We start from the raw sequence: 14445 nt of genomic DNA, 5'->3' as shown, positions 1-14445 counted from the left end.
TAAGAACAGCTATATATTTTACTTCCAGCATTTATTTATATTATATTCCATATGATCTCCACAAAGAAAAACTGACACTTTCACAGATTTTAAATAGTCCTTTAATTAGCTATGCTGATGTTGTAAAAAAAAAAGCTTTTTAAAAAATCTTTGTTAAAAGAATTATTCTCTGCTCTGAGTTTATTTTAAAACAAATTTTAATCAAGAAGAAAAATACAGTTTCCCAAACATTCTCCCATAAAATTCATAAAAGCCAAACATTCATTAATGGAGAAATAATAGTTAAGCTTATGTTTCATGTGTTTTTCATTTTCTTGCCCTGTACAGACCAGTTTGTTCACAGTCTAGAAACCAGATGATCACATTTACCCATCCCACAATCCAGGGTGTCACGGTAAAGAACAAAATTAATTCTCGAGAAATCAAGCAAATAAAATCATCTTTCATGGCAATTAATTTACTATTTAATAATAGTCACATTCATTAATAGAAGAATATACTGACAAATGACTTTCCAAAAATACTGCTTTTATGCTTTTTGTTTCTTTTCCTTCTGATGACTGCTTCCCAATCCATTCTTCTTTTGTAAGTACCCTCTCTACTCAGAAGTAGCCATACAGATGTATTACTCAAGTACAAATCCCATGGGCTTTGGTACCAATACTGACCCCCATTCCAAGCCCCTGATAACAAGGGTTCATAGTTAAACAGTTGAGAGTGACATTTGGACTTTAGGCACGTCGGCCTCAAGCAGACACCACTTGAACTCAGGTCTTACTTGGAAGGTTATCTCTGCAGCCTGACATGCCAGATACTACTTTTTCATTGAAAATTAAAGCCAAGACTCTACACAATCTTAATATGCATCACAAATGCCAGATGCCTGCCCTCACATAATAGACCTCAACTTGTCCTGTCTTTTAATATAGTAATTCCAGTCTAATAGTCTCAAGGTGTTTTTAAGATAAGACCCCACTCGTTTTTCATTCACTCCAACAGTCCCACTGAAGCAAGCCTGCAGTCTGACCAGAACCAGATGTGCTCATAAACAGGCTGTGAATGCAAATAGCATTAGTTTTAAGAACAGCAAAGAAAAAAAATACTAGGTAAGTAAAGGTAATGGACAGATAGGATGAAATTTAAGGATATACATGAAATCACACAGTACTAGAACACTCAAAAATTGTCTTCAAGTTCCTGCCAGTATTTATCTCCTTTTCTTTAAAACTTAATAACCTCCTCTCACTTCCTTGGTCAAAAGCTCCTATTTCCTAGCCTTAGGAGTGCACATGCACTCATCACCTACTTGTCACTTCCTAAACTAGGCAAAGCTTATGCATTCTCAGTGCTTCAGCAGCCTCTGCACTCAACTACAACTGAAACTCCAAAATGCAATGGGGAGGTCAAGCAACTTTAGGTTAAAGTAGCTGGTATTTAGAAACATAGTTTTGGGTAGTTTCAATGTGACTTTTAGTCACAACTGCTTCTTCTGCCAGCACATCAAACTTTCCCTGGTGCAAAGCAGGCAGGGTGTCAGCAGCTCCACACACCCGGTACTAGGAGAAGTCATTCTCCTCCTCCTGCAGCCAGATGTAAACTGCCACCTTATATTACTGCCCTGTTTAGAATTTAAGCCTGAGTTTCCATGCGGACAATGCATCCGCAAGTATGTGTCTCTTCCAAGAAGTATGTCCAAAGAAGTACATCTTCCAAGTTTGCAAGACAAACAAGACAGTTTATCCAAAAAAAGGAGGATTAAATTTTACAGTAAAGTCGTTACTTGAACAGTGGTTTATACTCAGCTCCCTGATATCAACAAGACAATTGCTCTGTCCCTCTTCAAATACACATAATCTGATAATAAATGCACATAAAATTACTAGACCTAAATGCTATTTTATGTGTATCGTGTATTTGCACAATGGATAAAGTTTCATATAATATGTTATTGCATAACAGTCAGTTTGTAAAGGTCCATCATCATGCATTTTTTATGGTTTGTAAAGTTAGATTTTAATCTACGTTAGGATTTTTTTTTTAATATTCAAGAATTCCAAAGTCGTTCAAAGTTCCTAGAACAGATAATTTCTAAGTGTGCTCTAATAAAGGAACCAAAAACCAGTTTTAATTACATGCAGCTGGAGGAAAAGAAGTGCTTGCTACAATTGCATTTGACAGGTATAACCTAACCCTTTTATGCAGAAAGTTTCTAAGTCATAAAAACCAGTATTTAGTGACAAATCCAATGGAACTTTTTCTAAGTCATCCTCCCCATAAGCACAAAATGGAAATATCACTTAATCACAGAAACAAATTAGCACAACAAAAGTAAAAAATCTTCTGTAATATTTAGAGAAAAAAAATGTTTGGATCTAGTTTCAGAATAATTTAAAGAAATAATTTTTAAAAAATCAGGCAATTCTTGATTGTCTCTTTTTAGACTAATCACTATTTTTTTGTAATTCCAAAATTTCTAGTCTGAACTCTCCAGGTAATTCCAATCTGAAAGAAAGTGACATGAAAAAAACATAAATATATCACATTTGTGTCCAGTTTGTCAAAAGCTAAGATTATTCAAAACCCAACTCTATGTTAACTTAATCACCACCTCTGTTTTCCTTTAGATTTTAATATATTAACAAGAGAAATGTCTGGATGTCAACATCTACTTTAACCACAAAACTAAGCACTGTAATGCTGCAGCAAAACAACAAAACACAAGTACATTTTATGTCTTTTCCCTGTCTGTATTCCTGTACTCTCTTTGACAAATAAAGGCTTCAAATGTGAATTTCTGGTTCCACACAATACCAAAAAAGGTAATTATCTTTCACCTAATGCTTTGCTAGAGCTACCATGTAAATGTATTTTCTCTGCTGTTTTTAACAGCTTACTTGTATTATCTCACTTTGATACTTTACATATTACCTACTATTAATTTATTACAAAGCAAACAAATGATCCAAAAAAAGTAGTGCTCTTCTGACAGATCCTAAGCTCAAAAATAAATGCCATAAGACTTGACTTCCCTCTCTGGATGCACAAAAGCAATACACAACTACATGAGGACTACAAGAATCCTCTGTCTACAACATGCAGCATTGAGGAAGGATGTAAGCTTAGAGTCACAGAGTTTTTAGGACTGGAAGGGACCTCTGGAAATCATCTAGTCCAATCCCCCGTCAAAGCAGGGTCACCTAGAGCAGGTTACACAGGAACGCACCCAAGTGGGTTTTGAATGTCTCCAGAGAGGGAGACTTCACGACCTCCCTGGACCATCTGTTCCAGCGCCACCATCAACAGATTTCACAGAATATTCTCAGTTGGAAGGGATACCCAACGATCATCAAGTCCAACTCTTAAATGAACGGCCCATATGGGGATTGAACCCACAATCTTCGTTTTATTAGCACCATACTCTAACCAACTGAGCAACATAAAGAAGTTCTTCTTCATGTTGAAGTGAAACTTCTTGTCTTTTAATTTATGGCCATTGCTCCTTGTCCTGTCACTGGGCACCACTGCAGAGCCTGGCACCATTCTCTTTGCACCCCTCTTTGAGGTATTTATATGCCTTAAAGAGACCTCCTCTCAGTCTTCTCTTCTCTAGACCAAGCAGGCCCAGCTCCTTCAGTCTCTTCTGATGAGAGATGTTTCAGTCCCTTAATCTTCTTTGTGGCCCTCCACTGGACCCTCTCAAGCCTGCCGTGCTGGCTGGCCCTCCCTGCTCCTATTCGTAGAATCACAGGCTCCATATCTTTTTGAGCTTGGGAAGGGGATCTGGGAGGTCACCTCACCCGGCCTCCGCTGCTCAACGCAGGGTCAGCGACAGTCGGTTGCTCAGGGCTTCGTCCGTTCGGCCTCTGAGCATTTGCGAGGCCAGGAATTCAAACCTCATCCCTGCCTGTCCCCGCCAGCTCAACAAACCTGACGGGCCGCTCGGCTTTCCCAGCTGCCGGGGATCCCTGCCCAGACGCGTGGAGGCCGCGGCCGTGCGGGCACCGCCGCGCCCCGTCCTTCCCGGGCAGCGAGGAGGGACGCTCCGCTCCCGGGAACTCTCTCCCGGGGCAGCAGCCGCGGCAGATTCGCGCCCAGTCCCGCAGTGGCGGTGCGGGGGTCACAGCCCGGGCCCGCGGACCGGCCCCCGCCGGGCACTGTCCGCGCCGCCGCGACACCCACCAGGCCCGGGGCCGGCGCGGGGGCGTGCGCGGGGCCGGGGCGTCCGCGGGGCCGACGGAGGGAGCCCGGGGGGTGGGGGGGGGCGGCGGGGGGGCTCCCCCGAAATCCTTGTCGCTGGATGTCATTTTCTCCAGCAGGTTGGAGATGTGGTACGAGGCGCTCGCCATGTTGACGGACGCGGCCGGGGCGGGGAGGGGGAGAGAAGGAGGAGGCGGCGGCGGCGTCTTCCCGGCCTCGCCGGCTCCGCTCCGCCCGCGGTGCAGGGGCCGGGCCGGGCCGGGCCGGGCCGGGGGGGGGGGGTGACTGCGGCGGGCGCGGTGGGAGGGGCGGGCAGGCGCGCGCGGCCGCTCGCGCTCGGCGCCGGGGTCGAAGGCCGGCGCCGCTGATTGGCTGCGCGGGCGGGCGGGAGGCGCAGGCGGCCCTGTGACACCTCGTGGCGTCAGATCGTACGTGGCGCGGAGCGTGCGCGGGAAGCTCGTGCGGCCACGGGAGAGAGGCGGGGAGGCCCGCGGGGCCTGCGTGTCCCGGCGTGCACCGCGCCCGCGCCGCGGCTCTTGGCGGGACGTGTAGTTTGGAGCGCGGCGAGTATCCCTGAGCGCGGGGCACGCTGGGATGCGGTGCCTCGTTGTGGGGCGGGGCGGGGCGATTTCACTGAGGGAGAGTCGGTGGAGGCGATGCTGGAAACTAACTGCTCTAGGTTGAGTGCTGTTCGCATCCAAAGGGTTCAGCAGTACTATGGGTTCCTGTTAGTGCCCCCCATGGGGCACCGGGAGCGCTGCTGCTCGTACTGTGGCCATTACAAGCCCGCAAAATATCCTGGTGTTACAGAGCCGGCAGCTTCTCTTCCAGGCCCCTTCACAGGTGTGCAGTGTCTCCCATCATAGCTGAACGCGGTCTCAAAAATGTCAGATGGATCCCAAAAGTGATGTGAAAAATCAGCCGTGTCTTGCAGAAAGCAGCTTGGAAATGTGATATGAGTGCTTTTAGAGGCCTCAGAAGCCAAAGGACACCTTTGGAGAGTGGGGCTTTTTTTGCATACCCTGTTACTGTTCGTGCCAGTCTCATTACTTTTCTGGGCACAGCCCATGGTCTGTCTATGCATGGGTAGATGATATGGAGTAGTAGTAGAACCAAGGAATTATTTCCACGTATTTCTTCCTTGAGGTTCATGTTATTGTCCAAGAATTTTAATAGCCTTAATCCTTCTCGGTTACGTGTGTATACAGCAAACCTACAGAAATGCCTTTTGATCTTGTGATTAAAAATAAAGACTTGAACTATAAAGAAAATATCTTCAAGAGTTTATTACATGCAGTTTGCAGGCAGCCTTGCAGAGCAGCTGATGGAAAACACACACTTTACTCAATAGAGTGAAGTTGTGTATCACCCCCATGGCCTGTGACCCAGCCACAGTGTACAAACAGCTGTCTTGGAAGGTACTCGTACTGTTCATTGCCTGGCAGCTGGGTTAGAGAGAGAGCTTAATGTGTACTGATCTCCTTCCCCAGAGCAGCTCAGTGGTAGGAAGAGGTGGGGCAGCATGGCGTTGGATTAGTGGCATTGCAGTGGGCGCGATGTAGGGATGGAACAAGGAAAATGGAAGTAGTCAGGAGCGGGATGGGTGTCTGGAGGAGAAAGAGGGGAACGTCAGTGTGAGTGGAGGAACTGTAGTGAGGGGAAGCATTCAAAAGGAGAGCTGGCCCAATGATGACTGATTTTCAAGTAGGCCATTCATTCCTTTGATTTGGGAATACTGAATTTAGAGGTTACCTTTAGAGAGGGAAATTCTTTACTTCATTTTGCTTGTATGCTTGCGTTGAATATTTAAGGAAGCCGACTGGAACAATACAAATGGAGATAGACTCAATCTTGACTTGGTTGTGACAGCTGAAAATGGTTTATGATGTTTGAATTGCGGTGATATTTTACACACCTCTTTGAAGTACTGAGGCATAAAAAATTGAAGTACAAATGTTTGACATTTGGCACATTGATTCATATTTTGCCATGGGAAGGTTAGCACTATTCTAAATCATTTTAGTGATTGTGACTTTTGAGCATCTTACAGTTCCCCGGAACAATTTGTTTCCGGGATGTCAGTGTCTTACAGTTCTCACATACTGTGGGAAAAGACTGTTCTAACCCAGTCTTTATTTATATTCATGACTTTGGTACTAAGTGGGGATCAGGTGGTTATGGGGTGGTGAAACATCCTCTGTTCCAAAAACATTCTTCCCACATGCATTATACTGGAGAAGCATGTTAAGACCAACTAGACAAAAGAAAATCCTCTATGCTAGGGAAAGTTGTTGATTCCTGTTGTGGAGTAAAGCATTGCCAGTGGTCCCTGTGAACTGCTGTTGGGATTTACCTTTTCAAATCCTTACAGTTTTCAATTAGACACTAAACCAGGCTATTTCCTACTTTGAGAATCCTGCATACATCTACTTTTAAGAAGAGAGTGTGTGAGAAGAAAAAAAAATCAGAACAATTCTCTGGTCTGCGAGACAGCCTTGAACACTTTTAAATTTTTTTTAAAATCATTTAACATCACCCTTCCCATGCTAGTTTCTGTACCTGCAGCTTACCTGCCACTGCTTAAATCCAATTTCCCATTACTGCCAGAAACACCGGCCATCATGAAGGAAGTCAAAGTATTTTTTTGTTCAAGTACATTTATTACAATTGGGATTCAGCTAGTAGATACAATGTTCCAGAGGAGACTAACACAGAGAGAGACTAATTGAGTTGAGATTTTTTCCAGCTGATAGCAAACAACTTCACAGATGGAGTGGTACTCCTGATCTGTTCCCTGTAGACATGCATATTAGATGGTCTTTATTCACTCACAAAGATATCTGAAAGCTTAATTAAATGCTGGAACCTGAAAGGATTTATCTTACTTTACACTTGCAAATATATTCCCCAAATACTGAAGGAGCGAGAAGAGCAGAGTTAGTTTAGAGATGCATTCACAGCTCTAGAATTTGAACCCTCCTCATTTTGCAGTTTCAGTTCACACAGGATCTGTGAGCCCACTGATGGACAGAGGATATCAGGAATGTGCTGCATCTTTATCTGTCAGTGTAGAAAGAGCTATACCATGCAGCTTTACTCAGCTTAAAGGTAATCCTTTCAGATGACAAGTTAAAAGCTGGTTATCATTTTTTACAGAGCTGGTTTTGGGGAAATAAAAGGAAAATTTCTGCTCTAAGTCAAAAGCTGCTCACTGCTGCAAGCAGATATTTGAGTTAGAGAACCTTACAGTTGTGGTTTATCACTTAGATATGTGACTGACTTTGAACATCTGAACCCTGACTTTTCACAAAGATGCATATAAAGAAAGCCTTTACAAATTTATTGACTGATCATATTAACAAACCACAGATGGTTTCAAAGAAGTAATCTAGACTGAAATATGAAAGGAACAAAAAGGAGTGGTATGGCAATCTTCAACTTAAAGCAAACAAATTGAAAAAGCAGCATAACCTACACTGCCGCAGTCACGTGGGTAAATGTGTATTTCAAGGTATTAAGGTTATTATTGTATTGCATTGTTATAAACTGTTATGTTCCGAGACACGAAGATGAGTTAGCTGTTTGGCTAACTTGGCTTTCGAATCTTAATCATAGCAATACTCTGCTAAGGGTGGGTCTTTTTTTCCCCCCTTCTTTTTGTTTTCCTTGTTTTTCAAGTTACATGGCAGTCCATAGCAAATGATAGCAATGTCAAAGGGCACATTCATAACTAAATAAATCATCAGCTGCCTTTCAACCTCATAAACCAAAGTTTTAGTTAAGGTTTTTTTCTATTCCTAAAGCTGAAAACTTGCTCATATCCAAGTTAAGTAAGAATCTCAAAGCATCTTTCCAAAAGCAGTGGGTGCTACTGTACTAATTCTCACTTGAGATCGTTTCATTTCTGGACAACAGAAGATACTGTTGATCTCATTTAGGAGATATTTCTACACACCAAAGAGAATAAATAATAGCTGCAACTGCCTTCCTAACCCAGATAATCCATTTCTGTAAAGCAAAGCAAACCAAAACAAAGTGTTTGAGTATCTGATTCCTCAGCTTTAAAAAGAGAAAGATAGGAAAACATTGCTGAAAAGAATATATTCGTCTGGTTAAGTAATGGACTGAAGCAACTGTCACATGAGCTCAGATTGTCTCTCTAAAAGAACAGAGCTCCAATAGCACCCTCATCATAAGATTAAGTTTCAGGAAACGTAATATCTTAAAGGAAAAAATGTAACGGGCTTTTAATTAAAAGGTTAAAAAAGAATCAAAAAACCTCCCCCACAATAACACTAAAAGAAATTTCCCTTCTGATTACTTAAGACTGCACAGATTTTTGGAGGATCTCTGGTCAATATCAGATGCGTACCACAACCGTACAAAAGTAAAAAAGAAAATTAATCTTTCAAATTAAATCTGATTCGTTATATGAGCCAGAAATTTAGACTGAAAGATTTTTATCATTGTATTATTTTCATGCCAAACGAACTCAGTTTACAGAGCAAAAGCTTTTATCTTCCTTGATATCTCTCCTAAAAATCAGTCCAAGTTGTTTTTCCTTGACCATTTGCATTTTCATTCCTTATCACAACTCTAGGTTTGTAATTCCTTCAGAGCCCTTTATGTTTCCCTTTATGTCAGCACACCCAGCTTTCTTCATATAATGATCTCAGCAATGCTTGTACTCAAGACACTTCTCTTCAGTAAACTTAAAAGCACTTGTTTAATTGGAACTTATGTTACTGAACAATATTCTTTGTGTCTCAGAAGTTGTAAAAATACAAATTGTTTGCCCTGTTGAGGCTTATTAGAACAAGAAGTAGCTGTGTTATGGATTTTGTTTATTCTGGATCCCACATTTCAGAAAAGCCTTGACCATCCTGATAATTTAGAAATTTCAACATTAGTACATTGGCTAATTACGAGTCAGTGTTTGTTAAAGTGGACATAAGAGCTAATCTGTTTCATTTCCTGACATAACAACACTGCTGCTGTTCTCTCTATTCTTGCTTAAGAGTGCTTCACTTCAGGCCAACAGAATGTGCTATCTCCCACATTTATCGGACTCTCAGTAACAGCAAAGTTGAAAAAATACAAGTACAATTATTGTGCCATGAATCAAGGTGAACAGAGAGGGCTAAAGCTAAATTGCAATGAATGAATTGATGGAATGGAGTGTAACCTTGCAGAGTCTGATTTCTCAGAGCAAAACTGACTCATCCACAGGATTGTCCAAGGTAAAGTGACTCAGTGATTCTCCTCTTGGAGCAGATAATGCCTGTTGCCATCCCACCATCACTTGAACAACAAACATAGCCCACTGACTGTCAAGATGTGTCTCTGCTGACTGCCACAAACTGACTCATGTTTTGATCTTTTCCATGCTCTCTGAATGTTCTACTGAAGGGCTTTATTAGTCTTTAACTCACATGTTGGAGCTGAATGGTTCTTAATATACATTGTATTCTTTTCTTTTAAATTTACTAATTGAGAAATAAATTAATAGTAGTTACTCAACACAGACTGTCATCTACATTCTCACAGCGGAACCTAAAAATATCCTGACTTCTGTATGCTCTGCATGAGAGACTTCTCCAGGTGTCCCTATATAGTTGACTGCAGTTTTTAGACCTGACATGTAATACCTGTGGTGTTCAGGTCCTCCTGAGCAGGAACACACACTGGCTGGTCTTTTATTAGAGACTCTTGTAGGACTGAGAAGCTCTACGTTTCATCAGCTCAAAAGTTCTTTGAAATTTTTTTTACTGAACTGAATTATATTTAACACATAGTAAGTGTTATGCACAAAATCCTATTAGAGGAGTACTAAATTCAAGTACTGATTAGGGCCTGTCTGTGTAGTTTCCTCTGGTTACTTGTTTTTGCAAAGAGAATAAGGGTAACAGTAGCAGGCGCGGGAACAGACTAGAAAACTGTGGTAAAATTGCTTTCACTGTTTGCACTGACAGAACTGCCACTTCCTTCAAAATCTTTGAGTGCTTTGAATCAAAGCCTTTAAAAGGTCAGAAGCAAAGATCCAACCCCCAGAACTTATGAATCTGCTAATACATGAGAAAACTCCATACCTCCTTGTCCTCATTAGAGTTTTACCCAAACTTAGGTAACTCATGGCTCATTTGTGCCATGACCATTTCCACTTTTCCCTGGAGTCAAGGCTGCTGAAGGGGCTGCAGTCTTCGGGGTATTTCCATTTTCTGGCTGTCCTGCATGCAGGTGGTGGTACCGAAGAAGGGCTGGCCAACAACTGGTCTCCAGCTCAGCACTGAACATCTTCATGGATGTCAACAGCCATTTGAACAGAAACGCCAATTAATTTATATTGCAAAAATTCCCACCATAACCAATTGAATCCTGGGGCTTAGAGTCTTTCAACATGATTTTGCTCTTTCATATAAATTGTTAACCACATGTTTACGTGCTAAAATTAGTTAACACAGCGTCATAAGTGTGAAAGGTGTTTCAATGCATATATTATTAGGCTATTCATATTGTTCTAGGATTGGTAGCCGTGTATTATAATACCAAGGTATAGCCTAAGTTTAAAAGATATATGATAGCATATGTTTGAACATGTCAGAGCCACCATTAGAATTTTTAAACCCTCTGGGTTTGTAAAATTTCTCTTCATAATGAATATGTATTAATTTGAGTAGAACTGCTAAGTATCGGTGTCTTAATTGTGAATGTATGTATCTGAGTGGCAAACACAAAACAAAGTATCAAAAGAAGTGAGAGTATCAGCCAAGAATCTCACGCATCTCATGTGCATTATTCAAGCAGGAGGAGGATTTTGAAAGAAAACATCTGCAATTAGCTATAATACTTTTGAAATCATTACATGCCAGGAAGAAAAGCGTATATCAAAACCAATATGTTTAAATTTCAAAATAATCTTAAGAAATGCCTCCTGTTGTTCTGTTATCTCTCAGGGGGTTAATGATGCCAGTAGCTCTCACTGAGAGATCTGGTATTTTTTAATAACTTCTATCACAAAAGTCACCCACATGCCACAGTCTGATGAAGAGGAATGTCATTTCCAAAACAAAAATAGATTTGCAAAAGTCTTAGTCTTTTCATTTATTGGAAATTGAGACATATTGCTTATGTTAGAAATATCTCCTGCCTGTCACAGTCAAGGTGACATATATGATTTTTAATGTTTTTACCACTTTTGTGGTACTGCCACGTCATGGGTTGAGGTGGCCAAGGTCAACCCATGACACAGTCTAAGGATGTAATTTTATCTCTGTGTTCAGCTATAATGGTACTAGATCTGGGCTTTGTTCTATTATCATCTTGTAGAGGCCAAAATTAGTAATTTTTCTAAGATTTTTGCATTACCAGCTAGTGCTTCAGAGAGACTGGAACAAATATATTGTAGAAGTAATGTCATTTGGAAGTATGAGATACAGAGAGACAATTGTCTGCTCACATATTGCAAGATAAAGATGATTTTGTCTCTCAATGATTTGTAAGAATGTCCTTGAAGTTAATTCATACAATGTTTCTGGAGACAGTGCTTTCCCTAACAATAGAAATAAATAAACTTCTTTCTTTGTTTTCTTGTACCTGATGTCATCATTTACACCACTACTCAGTGTTAAAAAGCTGCTCTGATGGCATTTTGCAGTCACTTTGTCCTGCTGTGAATAGTGGCACTCTGTGCGGCTGTGATGGGCATGGATGGAAAGAAGGTGCTGTTTTGCAGCCCTATCTTCCACTGGGAGGTCATCAAAGTGTGCTGCCCAGACAGAACCATTGTGAGAGCAGGATCTAGTGTCTCTCAACTCTTTCTCAAAATCTGTGCTGCCAAGGACCAGAGAACCAGATGGAGAAGCACCTACTGTAGTCTGCCAGTCTTGTGTGTGGCCAAGTTTTTACTTTTAAAATACAGGATGTTATCCCTTCCACGTTTGCCATAAACCACAGAAGCTCATTGCTTTCAGGTCCTTGTCGTGGGTTGCTTTCATTCGTTGCTCTCTAGTCCACCGTGCTTTTCTATGTGGTATTAGCAAGGTCATTCTGGGAACCCATCAAAGGCTGAGAACAGCATCAGCAGCTGAAAGAGAATTTTCATTACTCCTCAGCAGTGTATAGTCTCAGGCATCTAGCTGAGAAACTGTGACACCATCCTGAAGGAATAGTTTGTACATCCTTCAAGGTCAGCTTGGAAATATAGCTATTTTATTGCAATGGAAATATCCCGTTTTAGTCAATCTTCAGGAGCAAGACATTACTAGAATACTTACAGGAGTAATTTTTTTCTGTTCAGAACTTTTTGTCCACAAACCGATGCAAAGGGTTTTTGTTTTCAAGAAGCCAACTCCAAAATAATATTTCCTTTAGGTGACTCATCTGGTGGTGCAATAGTGCCCCTGCAGGCCAGTCAGAAGTTGGCAGTGGTCCCTAGTATTTCAGACTTCAGTGAATTGTGGAACATGGTTGGGTTTTGTGAGCCATCTTGGTTGATTCAAGGTTGGCTTAAATACAACAAAGCATTTAAACACATAGCTTTATTTTAAAGCAGAGTGGCTTCATATGGCTTCACGCATGCTTACATACTTTGCTGGGAAAAAAACATTTTTGTGTATTGCAGGTGTATCAAGCAGAAAGAAAATCTGTATCACTGCTTGCTATATAAGGTCTGAGGTTCAGTTTTTTCTTTAATTACTGTATTTAATTCACATGCTTCAGAGGTCCAGAAAAAAAATTCATTTTTTGTTTTCCTTAAAGAGTGCCCAGTTTCTCAAAGTTCTTAGCTCAAGTTAGCATTTTACAACAGGAATGCCATTTTCAGCATCAAGCAGGATAAACCCCTGACACATTTGCAAAACCAAGCAAAGTCTGGGATGGTGAATACATTTTCAGAACTGTGGGAACTAATCAAAGGCAGTATTAAATCCATTTGATTCTCTTAGAAACCACCTGGATGTCCAGATAGATAATTCAGAACAAATGTGTTCGAGTGCTTAGAAAAAACTGGAATGAAAATCCATTCTCACATCAGTTGCTAAACACTGACCAAAGGAGCAAATATTATGCTGAACCATGTTCCAATCTGGTGCAAGGGATAGAAATATATCTATCTATATACATCTTTCAAGATAAAGTACTGGGTCATGTATGATCCACTGTTGGATGGCAGAAGGAAAAAGAGCTCCATGTCACAATCATTCCTACGCTTCCCACCAAGTCAAACATCTGTAAAATTGCCCTGTTTGAGGCTTCTCCCTTGAGGTAACTTTTGCACCTGCAGCTCAAAGATTAAATTGCATCTGTTGAAAAGAAATGGCCATTTGGGTCACATATGTTATCAAATGACATTTTTTATTTATTTGTGCAGCTAGAGCTACTGAATTAGGAATTCTTTCTCTTCATTTTGAGCTTTTCTGTGGGTCTTTATCATAAAGTATTTTTTTGAGACAGTGAAAGCACTGAGGCTTGAAGTTTTATAGCAGGAAAAAAAGGAAGAAGAGGGCATAATGTTTTTCTGAATTTCTCTGTGATAATATATCTGTTATTAATACTTCAGTAGCATAAATAATTCTATACTCACCTAGTACCACTTAGGTACCCCAAAAAGTTATAGATTTTCATTGTTAAATACTTTACTCCTTCACTGTCATGTCTGGTAGGTACTTTACTACCTGCCATCCCCACACCTTTGAATGATGTTGTTGAAGTAATCTTTGTGTCAAGCACCAATTCCCACCCTTCTTGGTGTGTGCAGAATATGGTATAAGAGCAATAAGAAAGTAAGAACAGTGTCTACTTCTGAAAAAATAAGCTTTATACATGGAGGTGCTCCCAACATGTGTCTTTTAGAATATTTTCAGAAAGCTTATAGTGTGGATACTCTTAATGTAAAATAATATTCTTCTAAAAGAGTTCTTTGATGACAACTATAATTCTTTAGCTTTGTATAGGTCTTATTCTAGAGTAATTTCTTTATGGACACAAGCTCAGTAACAATCAACATTAGTGAACTAGTTATCTACATTCACCTTTTTTTAATATGAAAAAGCTGACTAATCAGAGTCCTTGACAAAAAAGGCAAAGGAGTAATGGCTGAAAATACACCACTGCTTTTAAAAAATTGATATGGACTGCTCAGTCCCTCTGTGTTGCCTCCTTAGTGCTACTTTCTCTTTTGACAAGATTTACTCAAACTGTCTCTTTTTGGCACGTACGGTTGGTGGCATATAGTGTCAAGTAAGCCCCAGA

General features: G+C 40.9%; 1 protein-coding gene and 1 long non-coding RNA gene across 3 annotated transcripts in view; one reads left to right on the top strand and one right to left on the bottom strand.

Moving 5' to 3' along the window:
- Positions 1-4437, bottom strand: part of CAND1 (cullin associated and neddylation dissociated 1) — a 33329-nt gene extending 28892 nt beyond the window's left edge. The window contains exon 1 of the mRNA XM_027679652.1: positions 4283-4437. Within this exon, the coding sequence (XP_027535453.1) occupies positions 4283-4346 (64 nt within the window). The 5' untranslated portion in view covers positions 4347-4437. The remainder of the gene's footprint in view (positions 1-4282) is intronic.
- Positions 4235-14445, top strand: part of LOC113965797 — a 35892-nt gene continuing 25681 nt past the window's right edge. Inside the window, exons 1-3 of one of the 2 annotated variants that reach the window (XR_003533638.1) lie at positions 4235-4328; positions 7189-7305; positions 11852-12143. This is a non-coding gene — a long non-coding RNA (uncharacterized LOC113965797). Of the gene's footprint in view, positions 4329-7188; positions 7306-11851; positions 12144-14445 lie in introns of those variants that run through there. The other variant, XR_003533639.1, reaches the window with a different exon arrangement.

The sequence above is a fragment of the Neopelma chrysocephalum genome, unplaced genomic scaffold, assembly GCF_003984885.1.
Source record: "Neopelma chrysocephalum unplaced genomic scaffold, ASM398488v2 Primary Assembly neopelma1_59, whole genome shotgun sequence".
NCBI classification, from domain to species: domain Eukaryota; kingdom Metazoa; phylum Chordata; class Aves; order Passeriformes; family Pipridae; genus Neopelma; species Neopelma chrysocephalum.
Note: the sequence above shows the minus strand (reverse complement) of the source record. Positions and strands in the feature narration are given on the sequence as shown.